The 21,615-nt window shown below is 36.6% G+C and overlaps 1 protein-coding gene across 9 annotated transcripts in view; it reads right to left on the reverse strand.

The window, feature by feature from the left end:
• ATXN2 (ataxin 2) overlaps positions 1-21,615 on the reverse strand; it is a 118,602-nt gene that overhangs the window by 3,908 nt on the left and 93,079 nt on the right. For 7 of the 9 annotated variants that reach the window (XM_086681695.1, XM_086681693.1, XM_086681691.1 and 4 more), the window contains 5 exons: positions 10,643-10,827; positions 10,200-10,332; positions 6,308-6,361; positions 977-1,122; positions 63-290 (listed from right to left, as the gene is read on the reverse strand). In XM_086681695.1, coding sequence (XP_086537821.1) covers positions 63-290; positions 977-1,122; positions 6,308-6,361; positions 10,200-10,332; positions 10,643-10,827 — 746 coding nt within the window. The remainder of the gene's footprint in view (positions 1-62; positions 291-976; positions 1,123-6,307; positions 6,362-10,199; positions 10,333-10,642; positions 10,828-21,615) is intronic. The other 2 variants (XM_086681697.1, XM_086681694.1) reach the window with 1 other exon arrangement.

The following is a 21,615-nucleotide window of genomic DNA, read 5'->3' on the forward strand; positions in this document are numbered from 1 at the left end:
CTTATCTGATAACCTTCATATTCTACTTGGTCTTCAGAGAAAGTTGGCTAAAGCTGGTTTACCTGAGGTACATGGGCCATGTGGGGAGGATTGGTGTATGCCGGCTGAACATGAGAAGGATGAATCGTAAAGACGGTCTGTTGTGCTGTTGGGAAACTATTCTGTGGCGACTGCGTATTGGAGGCAGGGGTCATGGAAGGTGGGGTTGGTGCGAGCCCCGCGTGGTAAATGGCTGACTGCTGCTGTGGACTGGCCAGATGGAGCGCCTGGGCGGCCTGGTGCTGATGGTGCTGCAAAGCCACAAGAAAGAACTGAGAAAACCACTTCTTGAATGAAAAGCAGTTAAGGTCACACACAAAGCTAAACTCTGTATATGAAAGCAGGCTCCACTGGGTCCATCCAAGATGAGGGGCAGTGGAAAGGACCAGAGAATGTGCAGGGTAGTAGGAGCATGGCTGGGGTGGGGGGTGGGCACCTCTGGTTCAGAGACACTCCTTTCTGGGCGCAAGTCCTTATAGCCCTCAGCCAAGCAGAGGTAAAACAATACCACTGCCCCAGGGAACTGAAAGGTATCAAAGAGATCCTTAACTGCTCCCTTAACAAACACCACTGCAGAAGCTAACAGGAAAAAAACTCATTGTATAATCATCAGTAATGAAGTTAAAAAAAAAAAAAAAAAAAAAAAAAAGCCCCAAGCATATTCCTTATGTGATGTTAAATTAGATTTTTCAATCAATATTTCCATAACTTACCCAATCACCATATTCTCAATATGTATCTTAACAGGACTTAACAGTAACAACAACAAAAAGCAAATCCCAGGAGCGCAGCCTGCAGAGCTGTAGGCTGGCTCCAAGAGGCAGAGCTGCGGGGTGTTTTGATTGCGTGGTACCGAGCATTCTGCCCCGCACTACACAGAACGCTCAGTAAACAAAATGAGGACACAATTCTACAAGACCTCGGAGTCTCTCCTTACCTGAACCGGACTGGGTGCAGGATGACTTCCACCATGTTGGCTTTGCTGCTGTCCGGTGGGAGTAGCTGAAGGCTGAGGATGTGGAGTGTGTGGGTGCAGGGTAGCATTAGGGTGCGCATACTGCTGAGCAAGGGAGCCAGTGGAAACTGAAGTGGAAGAAAAAGGTGTGTACGGTCGACATCTAGGACAGTCTCCACTGCTCCCCTAAGCCTCATCAGCTGAGCTTTCATGATACTCAGTGTCTAACTTATGCTCTTTACCAAACTATTTTACTCCATTTAAATCATCCATTTTCTTGAAAAAATAAGTGTGAAGTTAAGCAGACTAGCATTTATATAACACAGCTGTATACATTTTATGAAAATCTAATTAGTGTAAATTTACTCTTAAAACAGTCACTAGGTTCTCCTGAAAAAGCAACTTAAAAGCATAGGCAGAAATCATTCTCTCTCTCTCTCTTTTACACACACACACACACACACACACACTCTTTACCTCAAGGCCATCATCTGGCTAACCTCACCATGCTACTGCCCTGGAGTGGGCACAGTGTCCCAAGGCACTGACTGTATTGGGGCTGGGAGAAAGGGCTGGATAAGGTATGCGGCAAGGTCAGGGCTCTATTTTCAGGGCCAAATGACCACAGTCTCTCCCAGCTGATCACAGAAGTCACTCAGTTTATTCCCTGGGCCCTCCTTGCTCAAGGATCTCTCACCTTTGCTTTAAAAAATCTAGTAAATGGAATTACCTAAACTATGTGGAAAAATGAACTCCCTTCAAAGCATCCCAGTCTTTAGAAAGATTCTTACTAGCTAGAGTAACTTCAAAGAAAATATGACAGGCCACTTTAAGTAAAAATGTATTCATTAAAGATAATCCAAAGCCAATCCTTTATCAATCTCAGCAAGGACCATACCTTGATACAAAACAGGGAGATTAGGCATAAATTCATTTGTGCACGTATTCCTAAAACAGCAATGTGAGAACCAAAATCACAGTAAGATTAATTCATTGCTTCCAGTGACTACTGACAACACACTGATATAAATCTAACCATGAATGGCGATGAGCTGCAAAGTGTTCTCAAGATACATCCCCAGCAACAGGGGACTTCCAGACTTCTTCTCAAAGTCATCCTAAAATCCCTGAGAAGCTAAGCCCATTCACAGAAACAATTCCCAAATAGCTCCTCATGTACCTCATACACACAGACATACAGGGGACTGACAGGGACAAACAAGCACTGATTTGAGATCAAGCACTATACCTCTGGCAGTCTAAGAGGCATGACCGCCAAGAGTCACTGGCAGAGGTGGCACCGGGCATGTCCCGTGGAAACGTTATGCTAGGTTTAGGCACATGAAGCATGAAGCAATTCTGCAATGCTTGACACTGTAGGGCCAAAGGCCACCGACATGCCGGCCTAATTCGTTATCTCCCCAACTGTGTGTGTGTGTGTATATGTGTGTGTGTGTGTGTGTGTGTGTGTGTGTGTATGTTTTAAAAGTAGGCTCTACACCCAACATGGGGTCTGAAATCACAATCCCAAGATCAAGAGTTGCATGCTCTACCTACTGAACCAGCCAGGTGCCCTATATATATGCACCTTTTAAAAGAGGGAAGGGCGAGGCAAAGAGCCAGTGCTAGGATCACCTGTGCATCCACTGCCAACACCAGAGTGGGCATTAATGAATATTCATGAATGCCCAGATTAAACGAAACACTTTGGTTTACACACTGAAAACATTTCCCTAATTATAAGAGTTAATATACACTGGAATATATTAATAAGGAAAATTGTGGCAAGATACTCTCTGGGTGTTTTTAGGAAGTCAGTGCCTGTCTTCTGAGAGTTGGGAAGAATGATGTGCTGATTTCCTTAACTCCACGGTCCCACAAGTCAATAAAAGTCAGTTAGTGTCTTTCTTCTAAATCATTTGCTTATTAGAAGGCCATTTTCCACTATCACATTCACTAGGCTAACTTTCAGAACCCCTCAAAGTGTCTAGATATTGACTTGGTCTAAAAGACTTGACATAAATTTTGAACCGGACTCTACTCCTGCAAAAATCTTACACTCATTTTTCAAATGTATTTTTAAATAACTAAAATAGCCACATGTAGCTAGTGGCTGATTAGGCAGCACAATTTATAGCATACTTTCATCATAGAAAGTTCTACTGGATAGTGACGTCTGAAATCATTCACATTCCTTTTCTTCCATCCTTCATCCCTCTTTTCTTTCTTCGTTTTCCTTTTTTTTTTTTTTTTTTAAAGTAATCTCCACCCCCAACATGGTGCTCCAACTTATGACCCAGAGATCAAGAGTAGCATGCTCCATAGCCTGAGCCAGCCAGGCACCCCTCGTGTTCCTTATTTTCAAACTACCAGCATTAAAATCCTCCACACACCCCAAGCTTCTGAAATGTTTCATTTGTAACAATACTAAATCTATCCAGGGAGAAGCAATTCCTGAATCCCATATTCTATTTATGAGGTTTCATAAAGAGAGAGTACAGAATCTCAGAGTTTCTATTTTTTAAACTTTATTTATTCAAGAAATGTTTGTAGTTTTAATGACTTTCTAAGCAAAATTTTAAGGAACTAAAAACAATAAATAAATTCTAGCTGGGTGCTGTCTTACTAATTTTCCCACATAGAAACAGGACCTCACTAAGAGAATAATTATGTCTTTACGTCTCATAATGAAGTAATTCATCAATTTAAAAGGGTTAAAATCTTGAAATTATTTGGAAAAAATTAAAGATGAAATATGTCTTATTGTGCATTTTTAAAAGGAATCTCTGCGAGAGTACTTTACCAACAGTGAAAGGCTTTAAAGTAGAGTATTATAATTTATAGCTCCTTTGCACTGACAGCACAAGTACTTCAAGTAATCCAAACTGCGTGCATCTATACAGGTTTTGTTTAAAACACCCATCCTTTCCCTACCTAAGCACCAGCAAACTAGAATGCATCATAAGAAAAATCAAGGACATGTAAATATGCTTCATTAGCTGCAAATAAAACTTTTAAAAGTTTAATTAGAAATATTTTCCTCTGTTTATCTTCTTGCTTAAAAGATATCTGCTAACCAGTACCTCATCCAGGAACTCTTTTCCCATATTACATAGGAAAACTGGGTAGGTGACTGGGAAAAATGTGAAATCGATACTTTAATTCAATCTTTATGACAACAAAAATATGGTCTGGTTCCTCAAAAGGCCAGTTATGAAGGAGACAAAGAAAGACGGGATAGGAGGGACATTAAAAGGCTGACAGGGGAACAGGTGGAAGGGAAGAGAGAGCCAAGAGAAAGGAATCAAGATAGAATAAAACTGTAGAAGAAATCTACTGGAATCAGAGAAGGGAGAAGTGGAGAGTGAAGAACAGTAAATGCTGGGCTTTATGGAGCTACGTCAAGCATTTAACTGCTTTTATTATCCATGCTTGCTAATTTAGCTGAGGAGTCCAAAAGGTAAAAATAAATGTTCTTCAAAACTCTAGATTTACCTATTCATCAAACTTCTTATTTATAAAAATTGAGTTGCCTTCATGAAATCTGGATTAATGCAGGCTAATCAAAGAAGTATTGCTTTTTTTGGGTCAGACCTGGTCCAAAAGTTCCTCACTCATTGTGTTCCTTGATACAAATGTTTACAACTCTAAATACGTGACTTGTCAAATCCTCATAACATTAACCACATTCTAAAAGTTGTTTCCTAAGCCATGATCTTACTGAAGCCAGTTCAGTCAATAATGTTGTGCCTTTAATTTGTAACTAGGTTTTGTCATTTTGACCTTGGATGCACAAGTCATGAGAGATCACCAGCACTGCAACACTAAAAATGAAAACAAAATCTTCCAACTTTTAAACTTGATGTTAAATTCAGAAAAAAAGAAGTAAAGGAAAGCTGAACTCTTAAAAAGGGGTAAAATGCAACTAGACCAAACCATGGCAAAATGGCTTGTGGGGAGGGGGTGGTACAAGCAGCAACTTAAATTATAAATAGCAGCCCCACTGTTAGCTTCTTTTAAGAACTAATAATTCCTCTTAAGGGAAGTTATACTAAGGCAGTTAATACTTAGGTGTGATGATTAAGAAACTTTTAGCTACTTACCAGGAAACTGACTCCAAAATTATTAAACAGAGACAGTAAGATGGTGAGGATAACTACATTTGAGACCTCAAATTGAGTACATAATAAAATTAATTACTGAAACTGTTTTTTACATACTATATCACATACAAAATTTCCCTTTAATGGTACAGATATACAGCAAGACTCCTTTTTAAAGAGCATCTATTAAAGGATTAAATTTGTTAACAATTCCTAGCACCAAATAAATAACAAGTACACACTTATTTTTGGATACCAAGTCATGGCATAGTTAATGAAAGCTTAAGTCAAAATGTTTTCTCAACACTTTTTAAAATCTGGCATTTAGTAGATTCAGACATTAAGTCTTTCTAAAGTAACCCAAAATTTAGTATCTAAAATTTTAATATTTAATATCCCTTAGAATATAATATTGCACATAAAGTTACTCATTACTGGCATACACTTCTGAAGGACTTCTGCAACTTAGTACCTTTCCTATCCAAATACCAAAAGTCCACGACTAGCCTTACTTAAAAACTGCCCTACAAAATAAATTATGATGTACCCTACACGTTCATTTCCAAAAGAGAGCCCTGCCCAGACTTTCTCCATTTAGGAGCCATCGTTTATTTACCTTTTCACTGGTAGTGAGAGGGGCCAGTGCTGCCAAACAGAATCAAGCAGCTAGGTCATGCTTTCCTGGTGAAGCTCAAAACATCCTGGGTGTCTACCACTTGAGTATTTTAAACCTTCAGTCATGCAAAGACTGAAAAGACAGAAATGTTTCTTCCCTAAATTTTCAAACCTATTCAATTAAAAATCCTTATGAGGATAAATTTCTTCTAGCCAGGATACTGAAAAAGCCTAATATTTTAAGCTTTTTATACAAAGTTTGTGGCTTGGTTGAAAAAAAAGGAAAAAAAAATGGATTTCTGGAGAAGTTTCTCTGAACAAGGAAAATATTAGGCATTTCCAAAACAGTCACATGTTTGCTTGGTATGCAAAAATTAATTTCTGAAGCAACTCAATTTTTTAATTAACTCCAGCTTTCTTAAGCTGGGTTATATTTCCTTTTTTTAAAACTCTGAATTATTTACAAATATACATATTTTCAATGATTTTGTCTGGCACAAGGAAAATACTGCTCAACAAGTCTACTCCCTTAACATGTATTCTTTAAAAAGTGTTTTACTGTTCAATTAAAATTAGTATAAAAAACCCAACTCACTGGCAAAGTAGAAAGAAGGGCTTGTCTCCTTGTTGTATGGTAATTTGGGGCATGCTGAATTTGGGAAATAGAAAGGTAAATTAGCCTTTTGAGGTGTGCATTTTCCTAATTTTCTGGAAAGGTTGACATATTTATAAATTTCTTTTTGTATTCATGCATAAATCATTTTTCTTATTTTACAAGAGATGACAAGTACTTTAAACATTGCTACAAAATTAAACAAGATAGGGCTGAACCAAGAAACATTTTTCTTCTGTATTGATATGCTGAGTTCCACATGCTGACTTGTTTAAATGAATAAAATCATCTAATTGAAAGACCAACAAGGCATTCCACTGAATAACCTTAATAAAAATAATGTACCAGAATAAGAGAGTATTTACCAAGTTTAATTCAAAAGACTCAAACAGATTTGTAAATCATTATTAATAAAAACATCATTATTCTGTAAGATATTTATCAGGCATCTGGAAGTGAATCCCAAAACTTAAGAAAAAATAGTTAATATTAAACATGAGTGTGATATCATTCCTTATTAAAATGTCTACATAAATGGGGTGTAGGTACACTTGGAAGGATATGCACCAGAATGTTAACAGGTAATTATCAGGTGGAGGGGTAACAGGTGCATTCTCAATCTTTTTGCCTCCTGTATTTTCTAATTTATCTGCATTAAACTACCAAAAACAAACTCAAAAAGGATTCTGGATCTAACTCTTCTTGATGGCTCTAGTTGGTAGAGAAAGTTTCATTACTACTATTTCTGAAAGGGAAAATGCCATTGCCCTAAAAGAAAATTAGGTGAATTACAAGACAAGATGTTAAAGAAACAAAAAGGAACTTCTTCCGTTACTCCTAAGAAAAACTTCTTAGGAGGGATGGGGCAATGATGAAAGTTAGATTAAAGTCAAAGAGATGAAGTTTTTGTGATCAAAATCCTTTCTAAGATAGCTAGAAAGAGAACAAGGTCAACAACTACTTAGAATGTATGATAACTCCTAACAATGTAACTGTTCAGTAATCTGTCGGCATACCAACCATCTGAAGATAACAATCAGTCTTTAGTCTTTACTGTCCTTTCTATTCTCAAAGCCTTTTGCTATGGCCATCCACTTGGTAAGTGACAAAAAGGTGACACAGAACTGTTGCCAACATCTCGGTGCATATTCTTTTGTTTGCATAAAAATTTGAAAATATTTAGATAGAACGGATCTTAACAATAAACATAATTCATACTAAAAACATTTGGTTCCTTTGGGAATATGAAATATTAACTGCTCGAGGGGTATGAGAGTAAAATTAGCATTTCTAAGCAACAAATATATCTTAAGTTTAAAATAATGTACTCTGAAAACATATCTATGTGTCTTTATCTGGCATAATTAAGATTTGGAAGATCTAAGATAACTGAAATAATTATTGAAGAATTAATGAATTTGCTTTAGTAGATTAAATTATGGCTTATACTTCATTTCCTACTGTTCTTTTTAGAGTATGGAGTACCCAAATGAGAACCCTGAGTAACCAGCAACAATCCTATGAAATCCAGAGCTTCACCCCAACCTGTCCCCTCATCAACAGACATCAATTAAATACAAGCCATGGAAATTGCAGGAGAGTAGTTCAGATCTGGCTGAGCAACTTTGTCCTGGCATTAAAAAAACTGGTCTTAATGACTAGTTCATTCCAGATTTCACTGGACATTAGGTCTAATGTTTTGTTTGCAGTATTTCTGATTTACCCATATTTCAATTGACTTCAGGGTCCAAGGCCAACTGCTTTTCAAATAGAAAAGTTTTGGGAAGGTAGTTATAAAACCATTAGTGTCTCAAATACAGTGTTTACTGTACAAGTGATTTCAAACCAACGAACATTCATCCAAAAGGAAAAACCAGATGCTGGCAGTGAGTGAACACATTGAGGAGAAAGATTCTTCTCAACATCACAGTATTACTACAATATCTCAAAAGCATGGGTACACAGACAGTTGTTCTCTAAAAGCAATGGAAATTTTAGTTCAAAAGTTTTAGATCTTATTCAAAGGGGAATATGCCAGAAAATGGGAGGAGAGAAATGTTTTCTCCACTTGTTAAATCATGATGTATTTATCAGAAATATATAAAAAAAATCATAATGAACTTTTCACCTAAGCCTTTAGCAAACCAGAAAATTGTTGAAATATATACAAATTGCATAAAAGCATACATGATGAGTCAATGGTGTCTTTTTATACATATTTAGTCCTGGTTAAGACAAGCCAATGACAAGCAATCATAACCAAAATCAGTCTGTTGATATACTTTTCAATTAAATTGTGAATGGGTTTCTTGTAAGAAAGTTTCCCAAAATGTAGCAATTACCTCATTTTAATTCAAAGAGAATAATCCACACTAGGAAGTTTTAAGTGATAATGTGGAAAATTAAGATCAGATTTAAGTTATTTTATAAAAACCATGCCTATGATCATGTAGATTTCCTACCACCGTGAACATATGCAATAGAAGCATGTCTCCAGGAAGTAAGCACGAGCAGGTTATAGGTGACAAGAAGGATGATTGCTGCTGCCTGAGTCCCACCTAGTCTTATGAACCTCTAAAATCAAGTGTCACCTGAAGTTAAAAAGGAGAAAATCTTTATTCTTAGTCATTAAAAAAGTTTTAAAAGGGTTAAGAACTGAAATGGCCATGTAATCACATGTAACTATGATTTCATTCTAAGAGTGGCACACTTTTTATCTGTATGAATGAACTTGAATTTCTCTCCTCACACTCTAAAAATTGAAACCCCATGGGAAAACCTAACTGACCGCACAGGAGCGCTCAGGAAAAGTTCACAACAAAATTTACATCTTAATGAAATCAGCACTAATTTAATGTGATTTTGAAAACTATAATATGGGTCAACTCACTGATTCTATATTACAAGATGTAAGTGGAAATCTTAAATTCTCAACAGTGAAAACCATATTATTTTAGTACTTCAGACACCTAAGTTGACCTGCACAAAGTTCTCCAGCCATAAAACTCAGATGGAGATTTCTGCTTATTATTCTTATATATACCATTTAATTATTTTATATAGGATACTTTTCTTCATTTTACCATTGCTTATGATGACTGTATTTAAAATGTGACTCATGTCTGGGGCGCCTGGGTGGCGCAGTCAGTTAAGCATCCGACTTCAGCCAGGGCACGATCTCGCGGTCCATGAGTTCAAGCCCCGCGTCGGGCTCTGCGCTGATGGCTCAGAGCCTGGAGCCTGTTTCCGATTCTGTGTCTCCCTCTCTCTCTGCCCCTCCCCCGTTCATGCTCTGTCTCTCTCTGTCCCAAAAATAAATAAACGTTGAAAAAAAAATTTTTTTTAAATGTGACTCATGTCTAAAGCATATCTAATGTTAGACTATTTTGACCACTTAAAATACAGCATGAGGCAAAAACATACTTTTTAACATTTTAACATTTGTTAACATTTGTTAAAATGTTAACAAAGAGCAATAAAAATACGTAATGCCAGTAACTTCCAGGGGAAGAAGAGAAGCAGAATGTTTTCTTGCTGGAGAGTGCTTTCATTATGGTAAAACTTTCTTTTGTGCCTTCGGCAGGCCATGCCAAGTGGTGGTAATACTGATGAGGAAGAGGAAGTAGATGGCTTTCTCCACAAAAGATGCTTTCTGTTACACAAATCATTACGTTTCAGTTAAACTAAGGAGAAACATCTGAAGACAGAGGAGTTTTAGGAACAGATTTGCCAAAACTTTTAGAAATGGGTTCATCTTTTCTTTAGATTCATGACCCTCAATGGCACAAGTTATTCTTAAAGTATCTTTCCAGAGGTTTAAAACAAATTAAGAATAGTCACACAAACTGAAAGAGACAAACAAAAGTCCTCCTACCATACATCGCATGCGTCTGCTCATGAGCCCCGTACTGAGTTGCTGAAGAAGACACTAAACCAGGCTGGGCATGTGCTGGTGGTGCCATCATTCTAGCATTACCCTGTATTACAGGACTATAGACATGAGGATGCTGTGTTCAAACAAAAAATAAAGAGAAAACATTAAACTATCAAATACAGTCAAGCAAATTTTAGTTAGATGTCTTAACTCCATGGTTTCCAGAAACAAGTCTGAAAATCCTAAAACTGTTTTTGGCTATTTCCTTTGAAATACGTTAATACTGATCAGCAATCTTATATGAAAAAGACCCCCCAAGTCCTTAGCTATCTACTTCACCATAACACACAGCACAACTATAAAGGAAAACCCCTTTACCATATTAAAAGTTAGAAGTTATTTAAATGGAACAAAAATGAAGAGTTCAGTCGTATCGGCCTTACCTGAGACTGATAATGTGGCACATGCTGAACAAGAGGCTGATTTGGAAACTGCTGAGGACTATAGGCAACATATTGTGTGGAATAAGCTGGTGGGGTGGCCACAATCGGTGGGCCTGCTGCTGAGGCTGGGTGCATCATGGTGCTCTGATGATGCTGGTCTTGCCGCTGTTGGGGCATATTTGGTACTGCAGAAAAGATGACTTAGTATTAGAAAAGAGCATCTCCAGAATCAAACACATGAACACGGTCCACGAGCCTGGGCATGATTGGACCCTCCTGCCTGCCTTTCCAATGCCATGCTATACCATTCCCTCCGCTGCTGCAGCCACTCTGGGCTATTTTCCTGCCACACATGCTATTAGGCCTCAGTCACAAACACTGATTCTCGAAGCTCAGCTTGGACAACTCTGACTCATCCTTCAGGTGTCAGCCTGAAAGCAACTTCCTCAGAGAGACCCTCTATAATGACCCCCAGATTTGATCAAATCCCTGCATCAGACTCTTACAGCACTATAAAATGTTTCTTTCATACTACTACTCAGATAACCCCTGTCTGATATGCCAAATTATGCCACTTGCTACAGAAGGACATTAGACGTATACAAAGAAAAACAATAGTTCACAAAAGCAATATAGAGCCAATACTAACCTTAACTCCATCTTAATTTCCTACCACTGAATTCTTACACAATTTCTTGCTTTCTCAAAACACAGCATCACATGCTATCACGTAGCAGATTTCTAAATAGCTCTTTTTTAAAAAATGTTTTTCGTCTTTTATTGTTCCACCCAGATTTCTGCCTATGGTCCTCCTCCTGTTAAAATTCTAGTTAAGAATTCAACTCATGGGGTGCCTGGGTGGTTCAGTCAGTAGCGAATGCGATACTTAGGGTGTGAATTCGGATCCCACACTGGGTGCAGAAATTACTTAAAAAAAAAAAAAAAAAAAAAAAAAGAAGAAGAAGAATTATTCAGCTCAACTGTTATCTCCTTTGTAGTATCTTTCCCAGTTTGCCCAAAAGAGCTAGCTGCATGTTTTGTGTATCTTTCCCTTGCATGTCTATTGTAACACTGATTGCTGTCTGTGATGGGTTTACGGAGTGATGTTAACAAAGCCACTTGAGGGAAGAATCATGAACCACTGCCCACAACAAGGTATGAAGCACAAAGAAGGTATAACTTGGCATCTTCATAAAATCACCAGAATTATACAAGTAACTACTAGTTTAGTGACAAAATTTGCTTTTTATTTTAAATATGTGAATTTTCTTAGTATACATTTAGGGGAGCTATATACCGTTTTATCTATTCAGAAAAGCCAATATGAAAATGGGAAAAATTAAGATTGTAATAGCTTTCTGAATTTGATCTTCAGAGTCCACATATTTCTTTTTACAAATTTTACTTTATTTTAAAATGTTTTATTTATTTTTGAGAGAGAGAGCATAAATGGGAAAGGAGCGGGCTGGGTGGGGCTAGGGAGGGACGGGGGGGGGGGCACAGGGACAGAGAATCCAAAGTGGGTTCCACGCTGTCAGCCCCAAGCCTAATGCAGGGCTCAAATTCATGAACCACAAGATCATGTCCTGAGTGAGCCAAAGTTGGACGCTCAACTGACTGAGCCACTTAGGCGCCCCTCCACATAATTTTTTTTAAGTTTATTTACTTATTTGGAGAGAGAGAGAGAGAGAGAGAGAGAGAGAGAGAGAGAGAGAGAGCGCACGCGCACACACTCACAAGTGAGTGGAGGAGAGAGAGAGGGAGAGAGAATCCCAAGCAGGCTCCCCACTGACAGTGCAGAGCCTGATGCAGGCATCCATCTCACGAACTGTGAGAACATGACCTGAGCCCAAATCAAGCATCAGACACTTAACCAACTGAGCCACCAAGGTGCCCTGAGAATACCTGGGGTGTCTGGGTGGCTGTCAGTTGAATGTCCAACTTTGGCTCAGGTCATAACCTCAGGGTTTCATGAGTTCGAGTCTCACATGGGTTTGATGCTGTCGGCACAGAGCCCACTACAGATCCTCTGATGCTCTGTCTCCCCCTCTGTGCCCCTCCCCTGCTCACGCTCTCCCTCTCAAAACTAAGTAAAACATTAAAAAGAAAAAGCCAATTCCTTTTAGTAAAGAAAAGCCACCCCAAATTCCTATAACATTTTTATCAAATGAAAGGTTATCTAATTAAATTCACTAACTGAACTGAACCTTTTCACTATTTTTTGATATTTGATTATGACTCTCATATTAAAATTAGAAAGCCAGTCCAGTGTATAGTCTTAAGATTTAAAATTCTAGTTACACATACAGAAAATGTCTGAATACAATCTTTTTTTATTTTTTATGTTTATTATGAGAGACAGAGAGAGAGAGAGACCAACCATGGTAGCAGGGCAGTGAAGGAGGTGCAAAGAGAAGGAGACACAATCTGAAGCAGGCTCCAGGCTCTGAGCTGCCAGCACAGAGGCTGATGCAGGGCTCCAACCTCATGAGCCGTGAGATCATGACCTGAGCCAAAGTCAGACACTTAACCAACTGAGCCACCTAGCCACCCCTACAATCTTTAAACATAAAAAATTCAATTATACAAAACAAAATCCTCCCTTCCACCGTCTGCATACCATTTTCTTCGCTAATAGCAACCACTATCCTACTCATTTGCACATACGCATATGTATTTATACAGACATATACCTGGGTCTACAGTGTATATATTTTCCTTAAATTTAATCTACCTATCTATCTATCATTTAATATTAAATGATACCTGGGTGGCTTAGTCAGTTAAGTGTCCAACTCTTGAGTTCGGCTCAGGTCATGATCTCACAGTTCGTGAGTTCAAGCCCCCCAATGGGCTCTGCACTCATAGCACAGAATCTGCTTGGGATCCTGTCTCCCCCTCTCTCTCTGCCCCTCTCCCACTTGCTCTCGCTCTCTCTAAAAAAGATGGTAATGGAAATTCATACTCTGGATAGCAAAAAATAATTGCTAATTTTTAAAGGAGCGAATAATGGCACTATTAACTATGATTTTTAAAACAAAGAGTCTGTAACTCTTAAATATACACACTGAAATAGTGATAGGTGAAATTATATGATGTCTAGGATTGCTTCAAAATAATCCAGTGAAGGCAGGGTGTAAGACAGTGAGGATATGAATGACCATCACTGGTTGTGAGCTGATAAAGCCTTTCAAAAATGTTTGTAATAGACAGCCCAACATGAAATAATTTTTTAAAAATGACTTAAAGATGATAAACAAATGCAACTTGTAAACCTCATTTGGATCTTAACTGGAACAAATTAATTGTAAAAATATACATATATTTTAAAGATACCTAGAGAAATTTGAGGATATCAGGGAAGAACTGTTCATTCTATTTAGGGGTGATAATGGTACTTATAGGTGTTTTATTGTTTTAAGAGCCCTAATATTTCCAGAAAAATGAATTATTTACAGATAAAATGATATATCTGAGACATGCTTCAAAATAATCTAAAAGGGAAGGGATGTTATAGGTGAAACAAAATTGTCCTTGAGTGTATGATTTTCAAAAGTACTTGTATACTACTGTACTATTCTAACTGCTATATATGTATTTTTTAATTTTCAATAAATAGGTTTTTAAAAAACTTATTTATTTTTTTAGTAGTCAAGATATGTATGAAGCTCAAAAATAAAGAAGAAAACCTGGGAGTGGCTGTATGAAAAAGTAGTCCTATCGGAGATAAGCACTCTAATAGAACAGAACAAAAAAACCCAGAAATAGACTCAACTGCACATGGGCCCTTAATATATGATAAAAAATAGTATTTCATATCAATTTGATCTCTGGCCATAATGGAATTTAAAATTCAAAAACAGAAATACATCTGGAAATATTCAAATATTTGGAAATTTCAACACAATGCCAAATAACCCACTGGTCAAAAAAGAAATTATAAGACAAAAAATATTCTGAATTGAGTAAAAATGAAAATACAACATAGTAAGTTTTGGGGATGCAGCTAAGACAATGATTAGAAATTTGTGGCTTTAAATACTTCTATTAGAAAAGAAAGTTTGAAAATCGCCAACTGAAGCGACCACCCTAAGAAACTAGAAAAACTGCAAATTAAATCCAAAGAAAGCAAAAGAAATTAAGTGATAAAAAGCAAAAATCAACAAAATAGAAAATATAGAAAAAGCAATGAAACTAGAAGTGGTTCTCTAATGAGTCTCCAGCAAGACTGATCAAGAAAAAAAGGGAGAGAAACAAATTATTAGTACCAGAAATGAAATACAGAGCATCATTACAGAGACTATAGACATTAAAAAAATAAAGAAGGGGCACCGGGGTGGCTCAGTCAGTTAAGCGTCCAACTTCAGCTCAGGTCATGATCTCGCGGTTCGTGAGTTCAAGCCCCATGTCAGACTGTGTGCTAATAGCTCGGAGCCTGGAGCCTGCTTTGGATTCTGTGTCTCCCTCTCTATCTGCCCCCCACCCCCACTCACATTCTGTCTCTGTCTCTCTCTCAAAAATACATAAACATTAAAAAAATAATAAAATAAAATAAAAATTATGACAACTTTAGGCTACTACATTGGTAAGTTAGACAAACGGCCACAATTAACTGGATAACAAAACGATACAAAGACATTACAAAGTAATGCAAACTACAGATCAATATCCCCTAAGAACATAGGTGAAAAACCTCCTAACCAAAACACTATCAAGTCAAATCCAGGAATGTGTAAAAAGGATAATACACTATGACTAATGTAAGTGGGATGCCAGGAACGCAAAGCTGGTTCAATTCACAAATAAATGTAATTCTTCAAAATAACAGCAAATCAGAAAAACTATATGATCATCGATCATCATAACAAAGTACTTAACAGAAGTCAATAGCCAACCATTCATGATTAAAAAAAAAAAAAAACCCTCAGCAAATTAGGAATCGAAACCACACCAAACGGTATGCAGGCATTCTTCAGAGATATCTAGGTTTGGTTCCAGACCACTTCAATAAAGTGAGTATCACAACAAAGTGAGTCAAGTGTGTTTTCTCATTTCCCATCGTTCTAAAAGTTATGTTTACACCATACCATAGCCTGTAAGTGCGTAACAGCACTGTCTACAAAAAACAACATGCATACATTAAAAAATACTTGATTCCTAAAAAATGCCAACCATCATCTCAGCTTTCAGTGAGTTTGTAATCACTAATCACAGATCATATATATATGTACGTGTAAATATATATATGTGTGTGTATATATATATATGTATATAAAACAAATAATGTAAACATTTAAAATAATGAGAATTACCAAAATATGACACAGAGACAAATGCTGAGCAAACGCTGTGGGAAAAATGAAGTCAACAGACTTAGACTTGCCTGACAAAGAGTTGCCACAAAACTTCACTTTATTTAAAAAAATAAATAAAAGGCAGTATCTGTGGAATGTAATAAAAGGGAGTATGCCTGTACCTAACAGTGTAAGATAATAATAACAGTGTAAGTAAGAACTTAGGATAAGTTCTTTATCCTAAGAATAGGAACATGGTAAGGATCACGTCACTTCTAGTCAGTAATGTATTAGAAGACTTAGCTAGTACAATAAAGCAAGAAAAAGATACAGTGATTAGATTATGATGGTGTACACAGAAAATTCTAAGTCTAAAAAAAAGCTACTAGAGGGGTGCCTGGGTGGCTCAGTCAGCTAAGTGCCCAACTTTGGCTCAGGTCATGATCTCATGGTTCATGGGTTTGAGCCCCGCACTGGGCTCTGTGCTGACAGCTCAGAACCTGAAGCCTGCTTCCTGCTTCAGATTCTGTGTCTCCCTCTCTCTGCCCTTCCCCAACTCGTGCACTCCATCTCAGTCTCAAAATAAATAAACCGACAAACATTTTTAAAAAGCTATAGAAACAATAAATGTGCTTAGCGAAGTGGTAAGACAAGACACAAGCTCAATATTAAAAAATCAAGTGTATCTCTATATACTTGGTAAACAATGTTAAAAAATTTTAAAACACTGAAACAATAGCATAAAAATATGAAATACTAAGTGATAAATTTAAGAAAATATATGCAAAACTTATACAATGAAAAAGACTACAAAACACTGGTGAAACTGAAGATCTAAATAAATGGGAGAGATATACCATGTTTCTGAACAGGAAAATTCAATATTGTTAAAGGGGGACACAATTCCCCTACAAACTGATCTTCAGATACAATGCAGAATTCCAAACTGGTTCTAAAATTTATTTGATAATACAAAGAACCTAGGGTACCTAAAACAAGTTTAACAAATAAAATCGGAGCACCTACATGAATTGATTTTAAAATTTATTATAAAGTAACAGTAATCAAGAAAGAAAGTGAATACTAGCATGAGGACAGACACACGGATCAATACAATAAAAATTAGTTCAGCAACAGACCACATATATATGGTCAACTGAATTCTGTGAAAATGCAGAGATAATAAGTAAAACAGAGGCTAGTGCTGAGAAAACTGAATATATGCATATACACATATGGGGAAAAAATGAACTTCAACATAACCTCAAGCCCTACACAAAAATTAATTTCAGATTGATCATATACCTAATTTTGGAAAAGATAAAACATATTAAACTTCTAGAAGAAAATATAAAAATATTCACAATCTAGGGCAGGCAAAGAGTTCTTAGTAATGACACAAAAAAGTATGAGTGATAAGAGAAGAACTTGATAAATGGGACTTCATCAAATTTAACACCAGCTCTTCAAATGAAAACCTGGCTAAAAGCAAGCCACAGACTGGGAGAAAATATTTGTAACACCCATTTCTGATAAAATACAATTATTAGTAGGAAAAGAAACCCAATGTGAACAAAGGGAAAAAATTTGAACAGACACTTTTGCAAAAACTGACAGTCAATTAATGCATGAAAAAATTGCCCATGATCAGTAATCATTAGGGAAACACACTCTACAATCACAATGAGACACCACAACACACCCACTAGACTGGCCAGAATTAAAAAGAGATAATACCAAGTGTTGGCAAGAATGTAAAATATTTGTAACTCTCACACAACTGATCAGTTGGAATGTAAAATGATACAATCACTTTGGAAAACAACTGATCAGTTTCTTATTAATTTAAAATTGTACTTACCATACAACCCAAAAATCCCCATTCTAGGTGTTTAAGAAATGAAAGCAAATACTTATACAAACACCAGTACACAAATGCTCTTACAGCATGTTTATTCGTAATAGCCCAAAACTGGAAATAACCAAAATATTTATCAAACCTGTAACAAGTAAATTATAGTTTAATCATCAAAATGGAATGCTACTCAGCAATAAAAAAGAACTGATACAGGTGACAACATGAAATATTTTCAAATTATTATGCTGTTTAAACCAGATGCAAAAAACTATATACTATAATTCCATTTATAAAAAAAAAATTCTAGAAAAGTCAAATCTAATCCATAGTAAGAGAAAGCAGGTCAATGGTTGCCTGAAGCCAGGGGTAGGTGAGTAGAGTTTGATAAAGAACAGACACAAAGCACAATCATTATACCTTGGTTGATGAGGCAATAACACATGGGTACGAGTAAATACAAATTCATCAAAATGTACACTTCAAAGGAATACATTTTATTGTATGCAAATTATAGAAAACAACTAATTTAAAAAATCTGAATAGCCATTTGGAATAAGATTAACTAGATTCCTCTTATACAGTATACATGATGACTTCCAAATAGATGAGAGATTTAAATGTTAAGAAAAGGAATCTGTATACATTCTGAAAGAAAATGTGTATAATTTCCTTCACTACATGAGTGGGGAAAATATTAAAAACTATGAACCCAAAAATTCAAAGGTAAATCTCAGGAGAAAATTAGAAGACTTTTAAGGAAAAAAAAAACATGAGAAAATCTTTGCAACCTTGGAGTATGCAAATTCAGGAAACCAAAGCATAAGCATACAAGAAAAACTGAAATAATGGTCTGCAAAATTTAAAACTTCTGTTCTTCCAAAGACATTTAAGAAAATAATCCACAGATTACAAAAAAAAAAAAAAGGTTTGAAATACACACATCAGAAAAAGGACCTGTATCTATCCATACTAATAGGACAACCAACCAATACAAAATGAAAAAAAAAAAAGAATGAGAAAAGCCTGATACACAAATATACAGTAATTTCTATGGAATAGATCTTAAAACAAAAAACCCCACAAGTGCAGAACAGTACATATAGTATGCTTCCTTTTTTACATGATGGAAGAAAACTGTTAACACAAAGATGCCATAACAATTTATTTTATTATTTTTAAAGTTTATTAGAGACAGAGACAGAGACAGAGAGAGAGAGAGAGAGAGAGAGAGAGAGAACACGCAAGCATGAGCGTGCATGAGTGGGAGAGGGGCAGAGAGAAACCCAAGCAGGCTCTGTGCTGTAAGCACGGAGCCCAACGTGGCACTCAAACTCACGAACCATGAGATCATGACCTGAGTAAAATCAAGAGTTGGACACTTAAACCAACTGAGCCACCCAGGTGCCCCGTCATGACAATTTAATGAGGACATAGTCTTTTCAACAAATGGTGCTGGGGTATGTGGAAAACCACATGCAAAAGAATGAATTTGGATCCCTATCCTCATACCATGCACAAAAATTAACTCAGAATGGGGCACTCGGTTGGCTTGGTAGGAAGAGCAAGTGACTCTTGATCTCGGGGTCAGGAGTTTGAGCCCCATGTTGGAGTTAGAGATCACTTAAACGAATAAAACTTTAAAAAAATTAACTCAGAATGGATTATCAATCTAATAAATGTTGCAGCCAAACTATAAAACTCTTTAAAAGTCACAGTAAATCTTTGTGACTTTGGTTCAGACAATGGTTTTTCCTTAGATATAACACCAAAAGCATAAGCCACAACAATAAAAACACAAATGAATTTGCATCAAAATTAAAAACTTCTGTGCTTACAGGGTGCTTCTGGTGCTTGGGATTCTCTTTTTCCTTTCTCTGCCCCTTCCCACTCACATGCTCACACATGTATGCTCTTTGTGTGTCTCTCTCAAAATAAAATAAACTTAAAAAAAATACCAGGGGTGCCCAGGTGGCTCTGTCTCAGTTGGCTGAGAGTCCGACTTCAGTTCAGGTCATGATCTCACAGTTGGTGAGTTTGAGCCCCGCATCGGTTCACTGCTGTCAGCACAGAGCCAGCTTCGGATCCTCTGTCCCCACCTCTTTCTGCCTCTCCCCCGCTCATTCACTCATTCAATGTCTCTCTCTCTCTCTCTCTAAACAATAAATACACATTTAAAAAGTAAAAAATAAAACGAAACTTTTGTGCTACAAAGGACACCATGAAGCAATTTTTAAAACTCTCATCAAATGGAAGTATTTGTAAATACTTTATCTGATAAAGGGTTTGTATACAGAGAGTATAAAGAACATCTACAATTCAATAATTAAAAGACAAATAACCGAGTTAAAAATTAGGTCAGGAATCTGAATAGACATTTTTCTACAGCGATATGCAAACAGCTGATAGGCACACAGAAAGATGCTCAATACCATCAGTCATTAGGGAAATGCAAATTAAAACCATGATGAGATACTTTATAACCACTGAGATAGATATAACCAAAAAGACAATAGCAAGTATTGGCAAGAATGTGGAGAAACTGGGATCCTTGTACACTACTGATAGAAATATAAAATGATGCATACACTCCAACACAGTAATTTCACTCCAGGAGAAATAAAAACATAAGTCTACACAAAAACTTGCATACAAATGTTCACGGCAGCATTACCCATAAGACTCAAGAGTGGCAGCAACCCAAAGAGGAATCAATTGATGAACGGATAAATAAGATGTGGTATATCCACACAATGGAATAGTATTTATCCATAAAAAGGAATGAAGTACTGATAAATGCTCCAACATGGATGAATTTTGAAAACATTTCACTAAGTAGAAGAAACAAGGCAGAAAAGCCTACATACAACATGTTTTCCCTCATACGAAATATCCAGAATAGGCAAATCTATAGAGAAAGCAAGCATATTATGCCTAGGGTATGAGAGTGTATATGCATGGGGAGGGGTAAGGGTAACTGCTAAAAGGTACAGGATTTCTTACTGGAGTGATAAAAATGGTCTTTTTTTTTTCTTTTTAAAAGTAATCTCTACAACCAATGTAAGTAAGGCTCAAACTCACAATTCCAAGATCAAGAGTCAGTGCTCTACCAACCGAGCCAGCCAGGTACCCCAAAAATGTTCTAAAATGTGCTGTAGCAATGACTGGACAACTCTGATACGCTGAAAACCACTAAACTGTATACTTCAATGGGATGGATTTTATGGCATGTGTATTATATTTAAATAAAATGATTTTAAAAATATATATTTATAGAAAATGAATATTCACAAAAATAAACACTGTGAGGACAAACAGAAAATAATTTTAAACGATCATCTGCTGATGATAAAAAAAAAAAAATGATGCACCTACTAGAACAGAAGTGATTAGAGAAAGTACAAGTGGAAGAGACTGGGCTGGAAGCAAGACTTCTCCAAATGATCTCTTTATGTCATTCCACTTTGCAATCTTACAAATATTTTGCATATGCATAAAATTAAAATAATCAAAAAGCTATCCCTGACAAATGAAAACAAGTCCAATCAGATTGGTCTATCTATGTATCAAACCACTGACATGACTCAGTAACTCTGGAAGACAGTATTTTGGAAGTAGCAAAGACACCAACAGTTTCTCACTCAGAAAACTGGCACTTACACAATTCTTAATGAAACAGATAGTAAGGAAAAGTTAGACAACAAATATTTAAAGACTATTTTATACACATTGTAGTAAAATGAAACAGGCTCACCAAGATGGGCCCTGCGATCCTGCCTCCTGGTATTCACACCCCTGTGTAGTCCCCTTCTACTGTTCCAGGT

Source organism: Puma concolor, chromosome D3 (genome assembly GCF_028749965.1).
Source record: "Puma concolor isolate L17-30 chromosome D3, mPumCon1.1.hap2, whole genome shotgun sequence".
NCBI lineage: Eukaryota > Metazoa > Chordata > Mammalia > Carnivora > Felidae > Puma > Puma concolor.